This window comes from Balaenoptera acutorostrata, chromosome 12 (genome assembly GCF_949987535.1).
Source record: "Balaenoptera acutorostrata chromosome 12, mBalAcu1.1, whole genome shotgun sequence".
In the NCBI taxonomy this organism is placed as follows: Eukaryota; Metazoa; Chordata; class Mammalia; order Artiodactyla; family Balaenopteridae; genus Balaenoptera; species Balaenoptera acutorostrata.
In genome coordinates, this window is record NC_080075.1 from 55,796,231 (window position 1) to 55,808,898 (window position 12,668).

At 45.8% G+C, this 12,668-nt stretch overlaps 1 protein-coding gene across 3 annotated transcripts in view; it reads right to left on the reverse strand.

The window, feature by feature from the left end:
* PRKCE (protein kinase C epsilon) overlaps positions 1-12,668 on the reverse strand; it is a 517,974-nt gene that overhangs the window by 82,564 nt on the left and 422,742 nt on the right. For all 3 annotated transcript variants that reach the window (XM_057558401.1, XM_057558400.1, XM_057558402.1), the window contains one exon: positions 3,569-3,723. In XM_057558401.1, coding sequence (XP_057414384.1) covers positions 3,569-3,723 — 155 coding nt within the window. The remainder of the gene's footprint in view (positions 1-3,568; positions 3,724-12,668) is intronic.

Sequence of the window (12,668 nt, forward strand, 5' to 3'; positions counted from 1 at the left end):
TTCTAGACCCGTGGTCCCCAAATCACCTGAGGAATGTTTTAAGAAAGTACAGATTCCTGGACCCCATACCAGACCTACTGAATCAAAGGCTCTAGGAATGGTACCCTGGAATTGCTATTCTTTTTTAAAAAATTATGATTATTATGACAAATTCAAAACATACGAAAAAGCAGACAGAAGAGTGAACCCCCGTGTACCCATCACCCAGCTTCAGCGATCACCAACTCATGGCCACTCTTTCCTCACCTATATCCTTGTCTAGTCCCCTTGTCCAGTATTCTGGAATCTACCTATTTTTTAAACCAGGGACTCTAAGGCAGTCAGACCATAGATGTGACCTGGAAGCCACTCACTGATCAAGACACAGATTAGGAGCAAGGGAATTCCAGGGACAGTGGAGACAAAGACTAGGAGAAATGAAAGAGAAGGGTATTTGGGGGAGAATGGCCAAATTTGGAGGGCCTTGAGGGTGGGATACACGGTTGGGGGAAGGGGGATAAGGATCAAAAGATCGTTGGGGGCCATGAGGGCCCTGTCAGCATGCATGGTGTCTTTGTGAGAAACACAAAAAGCCATCTCCTCTGGGTAGAAAAAGCACCCCTTTCTGTGCTTTATCTTATGAGGGCTGAAGGATGCTAAGAAGGGGACCCTGTGACGATCAGCCTGTGCTTTGAAAGAACACTGGGCAGCGATGAAGAGGGAGGTGGACAGAGAGAAGGGCAGAAAACCGAGAGGCAGTGAGTGAGTCAAGTCAAGAAATTCTTGCAAACTAGCCAGGGAAGAAGGAAGAAGTCCTTGGAGGTTGTCTTGAAAGAGAGAGATCTTGTGCAGGGTTCTGGAGAGAGTGATATGGAAATCACGGGCACACAGGTGTCATTTGGAGGCATGCAAATGCTGAAATTGCTCAGGAGGAGTATTTGGGGATGAAGGCCGTGGGAAAAACCAGCATTTAGAAGAGAAGGGAGAGAAGGACAGGCCAGGTGATATAGAGATTGAAGAGAAATGGTCAAGGAGATGGGAAGGAGAGAAAGAGAGGGGGCATGTATGGCTCATAGAAGTCAATAGAACAAAAGTGTTCAAAGGTGTGATGAGAGGGAAGCATTCAAAGAGGGAAGTAGAAAGGAGAAGAGACCAGACATGTAAGAAAAAGTCAAGTTTTGGAGTCCCTGGAATGACTAGTAAAGAGTGTGGACTTGGACCTGATGAGCCCCATGACAAGTGTCATGATGTGTAGCACGAGCTTGCTGATCAGTTACACTTCCTAAGTCTGTCACTTACGGCCTGGGGCAAATTATTTAAGAGAAGTCTCTGAATCCCTGCTGGTAAACTGTGGATGATTATACCCACTCTAATAGGGAGGGGATGGGGATGATATATCAATGAATGACAATTCTTCTTGTCACTGGCACCTATCAGTGCACTCACTGCCTTGTAGTATGGGTGATCTTTTCACATATCTAACACCGGTATCTCTAACTAGCCTGCAACCAGTTTTGGGGGCAGAGATTAGGGTTTTAAACTAATTGAAGCCAATGGTCATTTGTTGACCATTTACTATGTGCAAGATAAGAAGAGGATGTAAAATAAGAAGATCGAAGGGTTAAAAAGAAGCAGCCATGGCCCTAGAGGAGAGGGTGTGACTTAGTGAAGGACCCACATGGATGCCTGACCCTAACACAAGGTGAAGAGTGGCAGGTGCAGCAACTAGTTTCAACTTGCAATTCATTCCCAAATTGCAAATAAAGTGTGGTGGATGGAGAGACTTGCTCTGGTTGGTGGGACCAGGCTTCGAGCTGGCAGGCAGTATTGCACGAGGCTTCTGGGCTGGACAGAAGAGGTGGAGAGGAGGGCAGAAAAATGAGGAAGTTGGGAATTGGCAGGTGAGTTTGAGGAAAGCTAAGAACCTTGGTAGGTTCAAAACAAGAGATCATGGGAAGTGAGGGGAGAAAGGTGTTCTGGGCTGTAGTAGACATAACCTAAGGTGACCCCCAAGGTGTCACACTCTGGTATAATCTCATACCTCCTCCCCTTGTATACGGTGGCGAAACTGTGACTTACCTCCAACCAAAACAATGTGGAAAAGGGATGTGATATCACTATTGAGATTATATGACATTAGAGGGCAAGGGCCAAGGGATTTGCATGTATAATTAAAGTCCCTAAGTCATTTGACTTTGAGTTAAACAAAAGAGAGATTAGCCTGGCTGCGCCCAATCTAATCAAATGCTCTGTTTCAAAGAGGGTCCAGGTCTCCCTGAAGTTAGAGACTCAAAGCAGGAAAGACTTTCTCTCCTGCTGGCCTTGAGGAAGCCACGTGAATGCTCCAGCTGCAAGGAAATGAATTCTGCCCGCAACCATGTAAGCCTGGAAGAGGAGCCCAAACTTCAGATAAGAATGCAGCCTGGCTGACACCTTGATCACAGCAGAGAAACCCAGGTGTGCCTTGCCTGGACTCCTGCCCCTGGAAACTGTGAGATAATCAATGGGTGTTGTTTTAAGCCACTGCGTTTGTGGTATTTGTTATGCAGTAACAGGAAACAAATACATAAGACTCCTGTCGTGGAGGGCCAGGAAAGCAGGCTAAAAAGTATGGGCTTTGTTATGCAGGCCATAGGGAGCCACTGACTATTTTTGAGCAGAGGGACTTTAGGAAGCTGGTGAGGGTTGGTCAGAACCCCTTGGAGAACATTTAGTCAGGGCATTGCTCCCGGGAGCAGGTCAGTGAAGTTCTGGTGAGGGATTAGTTCTGGGTTGAACCAAGCCAGCTATTCTTCTACACAATTTAAAAAAAAAAAAAAAAAAAAAAAAAAGGAGGAAGCAAAATCTGAGTAAAGAAATTGACAGTCATTGAAAAAACCTTAAGGAACTTTAGTGTCCTTGTTGCTAATTATAAATATTTACTCCTCCCAGAATTCCTGACCTCACAGAAGAGCCTGCGTAGTCTCGCTCTCTTACTGGAAAATTTTTGTGTGTGTGTGTTCGTTCTATGTTTTCTTGGAAGGGGGACAAGGCAGTAATAAGGGACTGGACGATCTGTAGAGAGTCACTTCCTGTTGGATATTGTCTAGTTCCCCTCCCCTCCTCCCCCCAAGATCATAAACCCTGAGACCCGCAAGGAACTCCTCCTTCTCCGATTCTATCTACTGGAGACAACTAAGCCAAACAAACTCAGGAAGTGGCAAGAGGTTGGGAAGGGGAGGAAGTTCATGGCACAGAAGGAAAAAGTAAAGAGAATGCCCTGATGTTCAAGGAAGAGGGTAGGGGGTGGGGCAGAGAGAAACGAAGGTCACCCCAAGGTTACTCGGCGCCGAGCCTTTAAAATGTTGTGCTTAAGCTTTCAATCAAAACTGGCACAAACAGTGGGTCAGATCTCCTGGGGCCATTCAAATATTAACATTCACAGTGATAAACAGCCCCCCAAAAAGCCCTCTGTAAGCAAATTGGAACAAACAACTAATCTAAAGCGGGTTGCTAAGAGACCAGTGGGGCGGGAGCCAAGTCAGTCCAAGCATCCGGAAAACTCTTTATTTTTTCGCTTTTGGGGAAGAGAGGAGGAGAGGAGAGGTACCTGTAGATGACTCCATGCTGGTGGAGGAACATGAGGGCTGACGTAACCTCTGCAGCATAGAACCGGGAACGAGGCTCGTCGAATTTTCGGGACCGCTGAATCTGGAACATGAGGTCTCCACCATTTACATACTCCATGACGAAAAAGAGGCGGTCCTGAAAGGAGAGGAGGAAATGCCATTTAGCGAATTCCACTGCAGCTGCCCACACAGGCCAGCAAGCGTACTGTGAGTCCAAAGTAACAGAACCGGGACTCAAGAACCCTAGTAGCACATGTTCCGGAGAGAAGACAAAGGAGTTAGGGTACGAAGTGTTATTCTAAAATCTTTCTGTCTTACTTTCATAGGCGTCAGCTTGGTCTAGTGGGAGAAGCCCAAAATTGACAGAAAGGAGATCTGGGTCTCTGTCTAATTTCTGTTATGACCTTGAAGTGTGACCTTGGACAAGTCTCTGTCCCTTTGCAGGCTCCAGTTACCTTGGTATGTGTGGTGGGTTATATCATGGCCCCTCCCGCAAAGGTATCCATGTCCTAATCCCTTAATGTGTGAATGTTACCTGAGATGGTAAAAAAGGACTTTACAGTTGTGATTAAGTTAAGGATCTTGAGTTGAGGAGATTATTTTGGATCACCAGAGTGGGTCTTAAATGCAGTCACGAACGTCCTTATTTTGGATCACCAGGGTGGACCCTAAATGCAGTCACAGATGTCCTTATAAGAGGGAGGCAGAGGCGATTTGAGAAGGGAGGAGAAAGCAACGTGACCAGGGAGGTGGAGATTAGAGTGATGCGGCCACGAGCCAAGGAGGGCGGTGCCAACAGAAGCTGGAAGAGGCAGGGAAGGATCCCTCCTAGAGTCTCTAGAGGGAGCATGGCCTGGCCGACACTTTGACTTCAGCCCAGGGACACTGGTCTCAGACGTCTGGCCTCCAGAACTGTGAGAGAACAGATTTCTATTATTTTAAACCACCAAGTTTGTGGTGATTTGCTACGGCAGTCCTAGGAAACTAATACAAAGCAACATGGACTAATGAGACAGTGAGAGCCCCTCCCATGAGGGCCACGTCTCACTCTGGAGGATGCTCCTTTTGGGATTCCCACCCTGGCGTGCTTCCTATGGATTCTGTCCTCAAGAATGGCCAAACCACAGTCATACCTCATTAGGGGTGGTGCCTTCGCATCTGCCCACCATTATGAGGTGGGAAGAAGATGGACTGAAATTCACTTTTGTACAGTTTCTTGCCTACAGTTTGCGGAGCCCGTAGAGTGTGGGGTGCTGTACTAGGCAGGAGGCAAAGAGTTATAAACCATCACTGTCCTGAGGCAGCAGGGGGTGGGGTGATTAAGATCCAGGGGCAGAGATGGGAAATGGGTAGAATGATGAAAACAAAATAGGAGCAGAGTGCCTTAAAGACACTGGGTGCTGAAAGGATTAGGAGAAAGGGGAGCTCTCTGAAGTGGGGGGGGGTCCATGGAGGATTCTAGAAGGAGCTAGGCCCTCCCTTAGAGGAGGAGGAGGTGCGGGAGGCATCAACAAATACCAGGACATGGGAACAGAGAGGGCTTGGGGACCGGTAAACTGACTACGTCAGCCGGGGAGGAAGGTTCATGGAGCAAAGGGGAAACAGCGAGGTTTGAGAGGCCAGAGGGTCAGAGTACATTCTTAACATACAGATACAGTCTCAGCGAAGCTGCCAGGAGGATGTCAGCATATTGTTTTCAATCAGAATTAGTAGAATCATTTCCATGAAGACTGAGCAAAAATCACAATGACATTTTATTCATGCAGCAGCCTTGACGGCATATCTACTTTATAATTGGCATCTCTTTGAAAATAAGTCCATCCTTAAGAATTGTTTATGAATTCAGACTACCTTCTCCCCCCATCACAACCTCCAGAATTATTCAAGCTTTACTGGTATTCACCAAGGCCCTGAGGTCTAGCTTCTCTTCCATTTGTCTTGACCCTCCCCTTCAAAGCCTGCCTTGTTTTCTCCCCCAAGTACAATTTTATACTCAGAAGTATTCAGAAGCCAACCATTCATTTAATCATCTAGTCCCCATTCAAATCCTTATTTCAAAAATCAAATGATCAGGCCAACCCCAATCCAATGAAACCAGAATTTCTGAGGATGGGACTCAGGCATCAGTAGTTTTCAAAGGTCCTCCTGTGATTCCAGCGGGCAGCCAGGCTGGAGAACCACTCTTCCATCTGGTTTCTGCCAAGGTGAGATACATGGATTATAAGTTATTGGAGTTTTCCTCTTTTTTCTTTTCAAGGATCTCCCAAGAACACAGGTTCTCAAACTTGTGCATCAGAATCTCACAGAGGCCTGTTAGAACATGTATTCCTCCCTCCCCCACTCCTCCCGCCCCGCAGAGTTTCTGATTCAGAAGATCTGGGTTGGAGCCTGAGAATCTGCATCTCTTAGTTCCCAGGTGATGTTATGCTGCTGGCCAGGGACCCCCACTTTGAGAACCACTGCCCTAGAGCACTTGGGGCAAGGCTTTCCCATGGCAAGAACAGCTGCGTCATGCATTCAACGCTGCCCTAATCTAGCTGAACCACCGTCAGAAACAGCTGCTGCAATGCCAGTCCATGGTCACCAACTTGGACTTGGGCTTCAGCAACAATGGAGTATTTCCTTGCCTGTGTCTGAAAGAATCCAAATTTCTAAAGAGGAAACATCTCCCCTCCCCATCCTGCCTCCCTGGCTGATTTTTATACTCCAACACTGGACACATGGCATTTAAGGATAGGGGCCGTGGAGTGAGAAAGAAGAGCTCCCACGCTGATGTCATCACTTACTGGCTGTGTGACCTCAGGCAAATGACTTCAGCCCTCTGTGCTCAGTTTTCTCATCTGTGAAAATGAGGATGATAATAGGACCCACCTTACAAAGTTCTTATGAGGATTAAATTACATGTTAAAGTGCCTGGCTCATAACTGTTGCTCCATAAAGACTGTCTGTTACTACTGTTACTAGAGTATTCTAGCTAGAGTATGATAGTTAATACGGTCATTATCAAGTCTTCGTTTTCCCTGTCCTTTCAGCAGTATTTTCCCCTGATCACCTCCTCTCCCAACAAACGCTTGCTCCCCTTAGCTTTCAGCTGGTTCTTCCCTGTGATTCTGGCAGGTTTTGCTCTGCCTTCTCTGTAGGCTTCTCCTCTCTCCAGCCTAACTTAAAGTTAGGTGTTGGAATCCCACAAGGCAGTGTTCTAGGCCCTCTCCTTTCTGTACTCGCTGAGTGATCTCATCCACACCCACGGTGGCTTCTGCACCTTGACACCTATGACTCACAAACGTCTCCCTCCATCCTAGACCTCTCCTCCAATCTGTGGACCCATTTACCCAGCTGTGTTTCTGACATCTCCCTCTGATGCCTCAAAGGCACTCAAACCCAACATGTTCAAAACTGCTTCATAATCTTCCCCCAGCAAACTGGTCCTCGTCCAGGGTGCCTGTCTCAGGGCAGGGCTTAACCATCCAGCCAAGTGTATAAGTCAGAAACCTGAAAGTCATTCTCAATACCTCCCTCTCCTTTATCCCTCATATCCATCACCAAGCCCTACTGCTTTTACCTTTTGTACCTTTGCACTTATTACCTCCGTACCTGCTACATTTGCCTTTCTGTTGTCACCACCATCATGGCCACCATTCTCGCCCAAGCAGTTATCATCTCTTGTCGAGATTCTTGCAAGTGCCTCTTACTGATGCTCCCTGCGTTGATTCCAGCTCTCCCCCACCCTGCCCCACCAAACACTCATCACACTATGGGCAGAGTTACCCTGCTGAAATGAAAATCTGATTACAATGCATCCCCCCCTTCCTTCCCTCATTCTACTAACTCTTTCAAAGGTTTCCTGATACTCTTGGAATAAATAGAAAACTCCCTAATATGCCGCACGGCCTGTGTGATCTGGCCCTATCTAATTCTTCTGAATAAGAAGCACTTTCAGCTGTTCCCTCCACCCCAACAGCAAACTCCCTCCTGCCACAGGGCCTTTGCTCATGCTGCTCCCTCTGCTTGGCGTGTTTTCCCCTCTCCTTTCACCTAATTAATCCCTCCTTGTCCTTCCGATTTCAGTGCAACCATCTTTTCTTCTAGGAAGCTGTCCCTAACTTTTCTGACCAGGTCAAATCCCCCTATTACATGCGACACTCTCCAGTGGGGCTTTGATTTGTGTCACTGATTTCTTTCTTTCTCGACCAGTAGTCTATATACTTCATGAGGGCGGGAACTATCGGTAATTCTGCCCTGTTGGTTTTTAAGGGAATTAGTCTAACCCCAAAGAAAAGCAGCTATAATTCCCTTTAAAAACAAGCATCATGTGGGGAGAAGAACTAAAAAAGTTTAGGGGGCTATAAGAGAGAAACGAAACCAAAGGGTGCTCTGATATTTGTATCTGCACTTTCTTACTGCTTAGGGAGTTAAAGGCTTCAAGATGAGTCAGCCTACTGTACTAGGCCTACTGCCTGCAGAATGTGCCCATGAGTGCCCACTCTGACCATTTCACCCTCAGGGGGTCTGTCTGTATCAGCACCCAATATTTGGTAGAGCTTTGAACAGTTCTTTGGTTCCATGGACAGATGTCTTCACCTCCCCGTGAGATGGTCAGTTCCTTGAGGAACACACCTTATACTTCCCAGCAATCGCCATCACCACTACCAGCTCAGAGGCGCTCAATAAAAATCTGCTCATCCAACGCTCACTCCATGTTAGCATCTTGAGGGAGGGATTCTCATTGGTTTAGTTCCTCATTGTACCCCCAGCAACTAGAATGGAGCCTGGCACAGAGTGGGTTCCTAGTGTATCTTTGTTAAATGCATGAGGTCTTAAATACCCACTGCAGATGAGGCCCTGGTTGCTGGAAATTCAACAGTAAACCAGAGTTGGTTTCCCCATGTTATTTCTATTGCTAACCTCGTTTCGAGTTATTCTAACTTTAGCCCATCTGAACTTCAGTTTTAACTTGGTTTTCTACTCAATACAGCTCAATATGCATGGTCCCAAAGCATGGTCAACCCTTTTGACAGAGGAGGGACTGTTTTTAAAGCAAGAGAAGTTTTTCACTTCTCCTCCCTCCATTCAGTGAGTCTGGATTGTTTCTGACCTCCACACCTAACACATCTGAGAAGCATGTTTTGATGCAGAGTGAGAACCTCAAGTCATTCTGGGAACTGCTTAATTACATAAACTGAAATCAAAAGAAAGCTGGCAAACCCAGCAGCTACTCATTAATCCCCTCTTGGCATCAGTAGAAAACAAAACAAAACAAAACCCCAACTTCCTTGTAAAGTAAGCAAATATGTTTTCTGAGGTAATCAAAGATTTTAAAAGCCTTATTCTACCTCCTCCTCCCTTAATCACACCTGAATGTCTGAAAAGTTATGGTCTTGTGATAGCAAGTAAAATAATAAAATTAGGAAAGAGATTATATGTCATGGCGATTTAGGGTAAGAATAGTTAGTAATGACCTACAAGCCGGAAGGGCCACGCCATGTGTTTGAAATTCCCATTGGGCTCCATTTTCCCAGAGTGCTAACCTTTCCTGACTTTGAAGGGAAAACTAGGCCCTCCCTGTTCATCTTTCAAGGTGTGATGGATAGCCAGAGGCTTCCTCTCAGCAGCACGGCATGTCCTGCCAATTGGCTTTGTTTAGACACACATTCTCCATCGTTTGTTAGCTGTTTATATGTGCAAAGATTCTATCATTTTTGAATCAATTTCACAGGAATGCCCAACAAAAGACTGGACTTGGAACAGTCCGCCTTTGATGCGCCAATGACAGGATGAACGATTTCTCTAAGGTACCATCTAAGGGAATCACGGGGCCTGACCTCACACACTCTGTAGCATCTCCTTTTCTCCCCATGTCTCCATCGTTTAACCTATCAACTCGACAGGTCTTTCCTGGGTGCTCTGCCCTGAGGTAGGTGACTGGGAGATGTGGAAGATGATACAAGCCATGGCGTTGATTTTGGGGAGCTAGGAATTGAACACAGGAAACCACAGAAAGCAACACAAAATGCTCTATCATTATGTGCTAAACCCTTCTGTATCAAATCACATTGTGAAACCTATGTATCTGGGACCTTATCTTCTTAGGCCGCTAGAGAAGAACTGTCTGTCATCCAGGCCTTAGCACTTACAGAAAATCATTATAAGAAACACTCATAAGAAAATTCTTTCTGTATTTTATTTTCCATAATACAACTGGTATTGATGGAACTAGCCATTGCTATAGGAATTTGGTTGAGACAAATCTGAATTAGGGAAAGACCACAATTGAGGTCTTGAACAACAGAAGGTGGAAGGAGTAGAGAGCCTGGCAAGCTGGAAGCACAGCCCTGAAGGGCAGAGGTAAGCAAAAGTGGCCATTGCATGTAGGGATGAGGAGGGCAAGAGTAAGCCAGTGAAAAAACTTGGATATAGGAATGAAGGAGACAGATTCGATGGTGGGGTGAGGCCAGATGGTTCTGAAACCACAGGTGGGAAGTAAAGAACTCTAGAGATCTTTTGAGTTGTAAAATGGCATAACTAAAGCTGATTTAAAAAAAACTATTCTAAAAGCAGAGTTTATGATGGATTGAAGGAAGGTTGCTCGAAGTTATTCCATCTCTTCCCTATTTCCACTGTGTTAAATGTTTTATTATCTTTGAGAAAGACCAACAAGCAACCCTCCCTCTTCTCTATTACACTTCCTGGATCGAACGAAAGGAAAGATCCAACCACTTTGGGAAACGTAACCACCTCAATTTTATTTCCCCACCAAGACGGAACAGCCAACATCACAATAAACTAAAAACAGTCAATCATGAGTGAGACTCTCCAGCTCTCAGGCAGACGTACCATATGTGGACTACGGGCAGAGCCTTGTTCAACTGGTGTCACAGACCTTCCACTAAGTTTGCTGAAAGAGAGCTGTAGATAATAAAAAGGAAGGATTTTTCTTCTCACTGAAGACTGTCAATTAACAGAGAATGAGAGTCTCATCTGAATAATAATTATGATCAGTGATGTAAATTTTCTTATGCAATAACACTAATAATTATCACCCAAAAAATGTCGTTTAAAAAAATTCATGTTCACACATTCTCAGCCCTTCTCAGCTTTCTCCCCCCTTTCACCTCCCATTGTGCAAGGCCTTACTCTGTTGTGGTCTTTGCCAAATTCAGATTTATCTCAACCAAATTCCTACAGCCATGGCCAATTCCATCAACGCCAAGAGTGGAACGGAGAATACAGAATGGGTTTTCACATCGCTGTTTCTTATAATAATCTTCTATAAGTCACAGATGGTAGACTCTACCCTCCTTTGGGTAAAAGGGGAGAAGTATTTTTTGTGGGGGAAGTATTAACCTAATCAGAATTGGCCAAATAGTAAAAGTTCCACACAAAAGTCTGCTGGTTGAGAAGGTATAAACTTCATTCATGTCCATCCGATATTTGTTCCCAACTGCTTTTAACTCTGCTTATTGGAAGTACACAGGACACCTCAAGTCTAAAGTGACCTAAAGCTGTACTAAACTGACTCACTCGATAAAGCTCAAAATAAACATTTCCTGCCTCTGATTAGAGCTGCACTTAGCCCAGGGAAAAACTTCAAGTTACTGCCAACCTGCCCCACGCACACTGATCTGTGTGTGAAAGCCAGGGGAAAGGGGGAAAGGCTTTGGTTCAATACGTCAGAGAACACTTGCCTTTCATAGGGTCATCAACATCTTTGGAAAAAGAAGTTTCTCTCACATGATATGATAGGACATAAAGAATAGCCCCCAAGGGCTTCCCTGGTGGCGCAGTGGTGGAGAATCTGCCTGCTAATGCAGGGGACACGGGTTCGAGCCCTGGTCTGGGAAGATCCCACATGCCACGGAGCAACTAGGCCCATGAGCCACAACTACTGAGCCTGCGCGTCTGGAGCCTGTGCTCCGCAACAAGAGAGGCCGCGATGGTGAGAGGCCCGCGCACCGCGATGAAGAGTGGCCCCCGCTTGCCACAACTAGAGAAAGCCCTATAAACAGAAACGAAGACCCAACACAGCAAAAATTAATTAATTAATTAATTAAAAAAAAAAAGTGTGAGCTACTAATAATAACTACCATCCTGTAGGAAAATACAAATGAATGTCTCCATTATGGGGAAAAAAAAAAAAAAAAGAATAGCCCCCAAATAGGCTACCTCTCAATGATGCTGACACCAGAGTGACCTCATGCCATAAATAAGAGCAACATCTAAAGGTAAGTAGGAATAATGGTTTGTTGTTAGTTTTCTCTTTGAAAATGATAGCACCAAGGGGGTTTAGATGGGGAACATGGCAGTGGAATGTGCAACGGTGTGGTTTTGCTGAAGCTCCTTCTTTTATTCCACTGCATTACCAGAGCGTCAGCATCACCTCACAGCACCAGGCTGCTTCCTGGTTGTTCACCCACTGGCTGCTCTCTCCATCAAGTGCCACTCCTGGGGTGTGGCTTCTGGCTACTGTCCTCTGTCCCTGGCTGTTGACCTGGACTCCAGGAAAGCAGCAAGGCATCAGGAACCTTGCCCTTCACTCGTCTGCCCAACTCAGCAGCCTGGCCATCTTGTAGACGTTTCACGCTCTGCAGTGTGCCTGTTGCCCACTGAGAATCTGGTCTGCCCGTTCTGGGCAAGATGGTGACACAGGCCAAATCTGTCTTTGATGACACCAAGAGTTAATTTAAACAGAAAGAAAACACTGTCACCACTGTCACCAGCAGTCAGCTGTCTGAAGCCAAAGTTAAGAACTGAATGAATGTTCCTTGTAAGTGTTTTTAAGCAAAGGAATGAAAGTATTCTTGTTCTAAGCCCATTGCCCCATCCAGCCAAGGCCCATGTGGTAGTCTTGTCCTTTACCAACACTCTTTTCATGAGCTCAGGCTTTCCCTCTCAATCCAGTGTGTGACTGCATCAAACTCTGACTGTCCCGCCAATACTTCCTGTGTCTCCAGCAGGATGTAAGGCCCAACAGGTGGGCCTCAAGACTCCCCTTTCTTGTGTATCTCCATCTTATCTAGGCTTGGTGCATGTCTAGCTGGTAAAGAAGAACTAAATGAGTATCTCTGGTCTCCAGCTCAGATG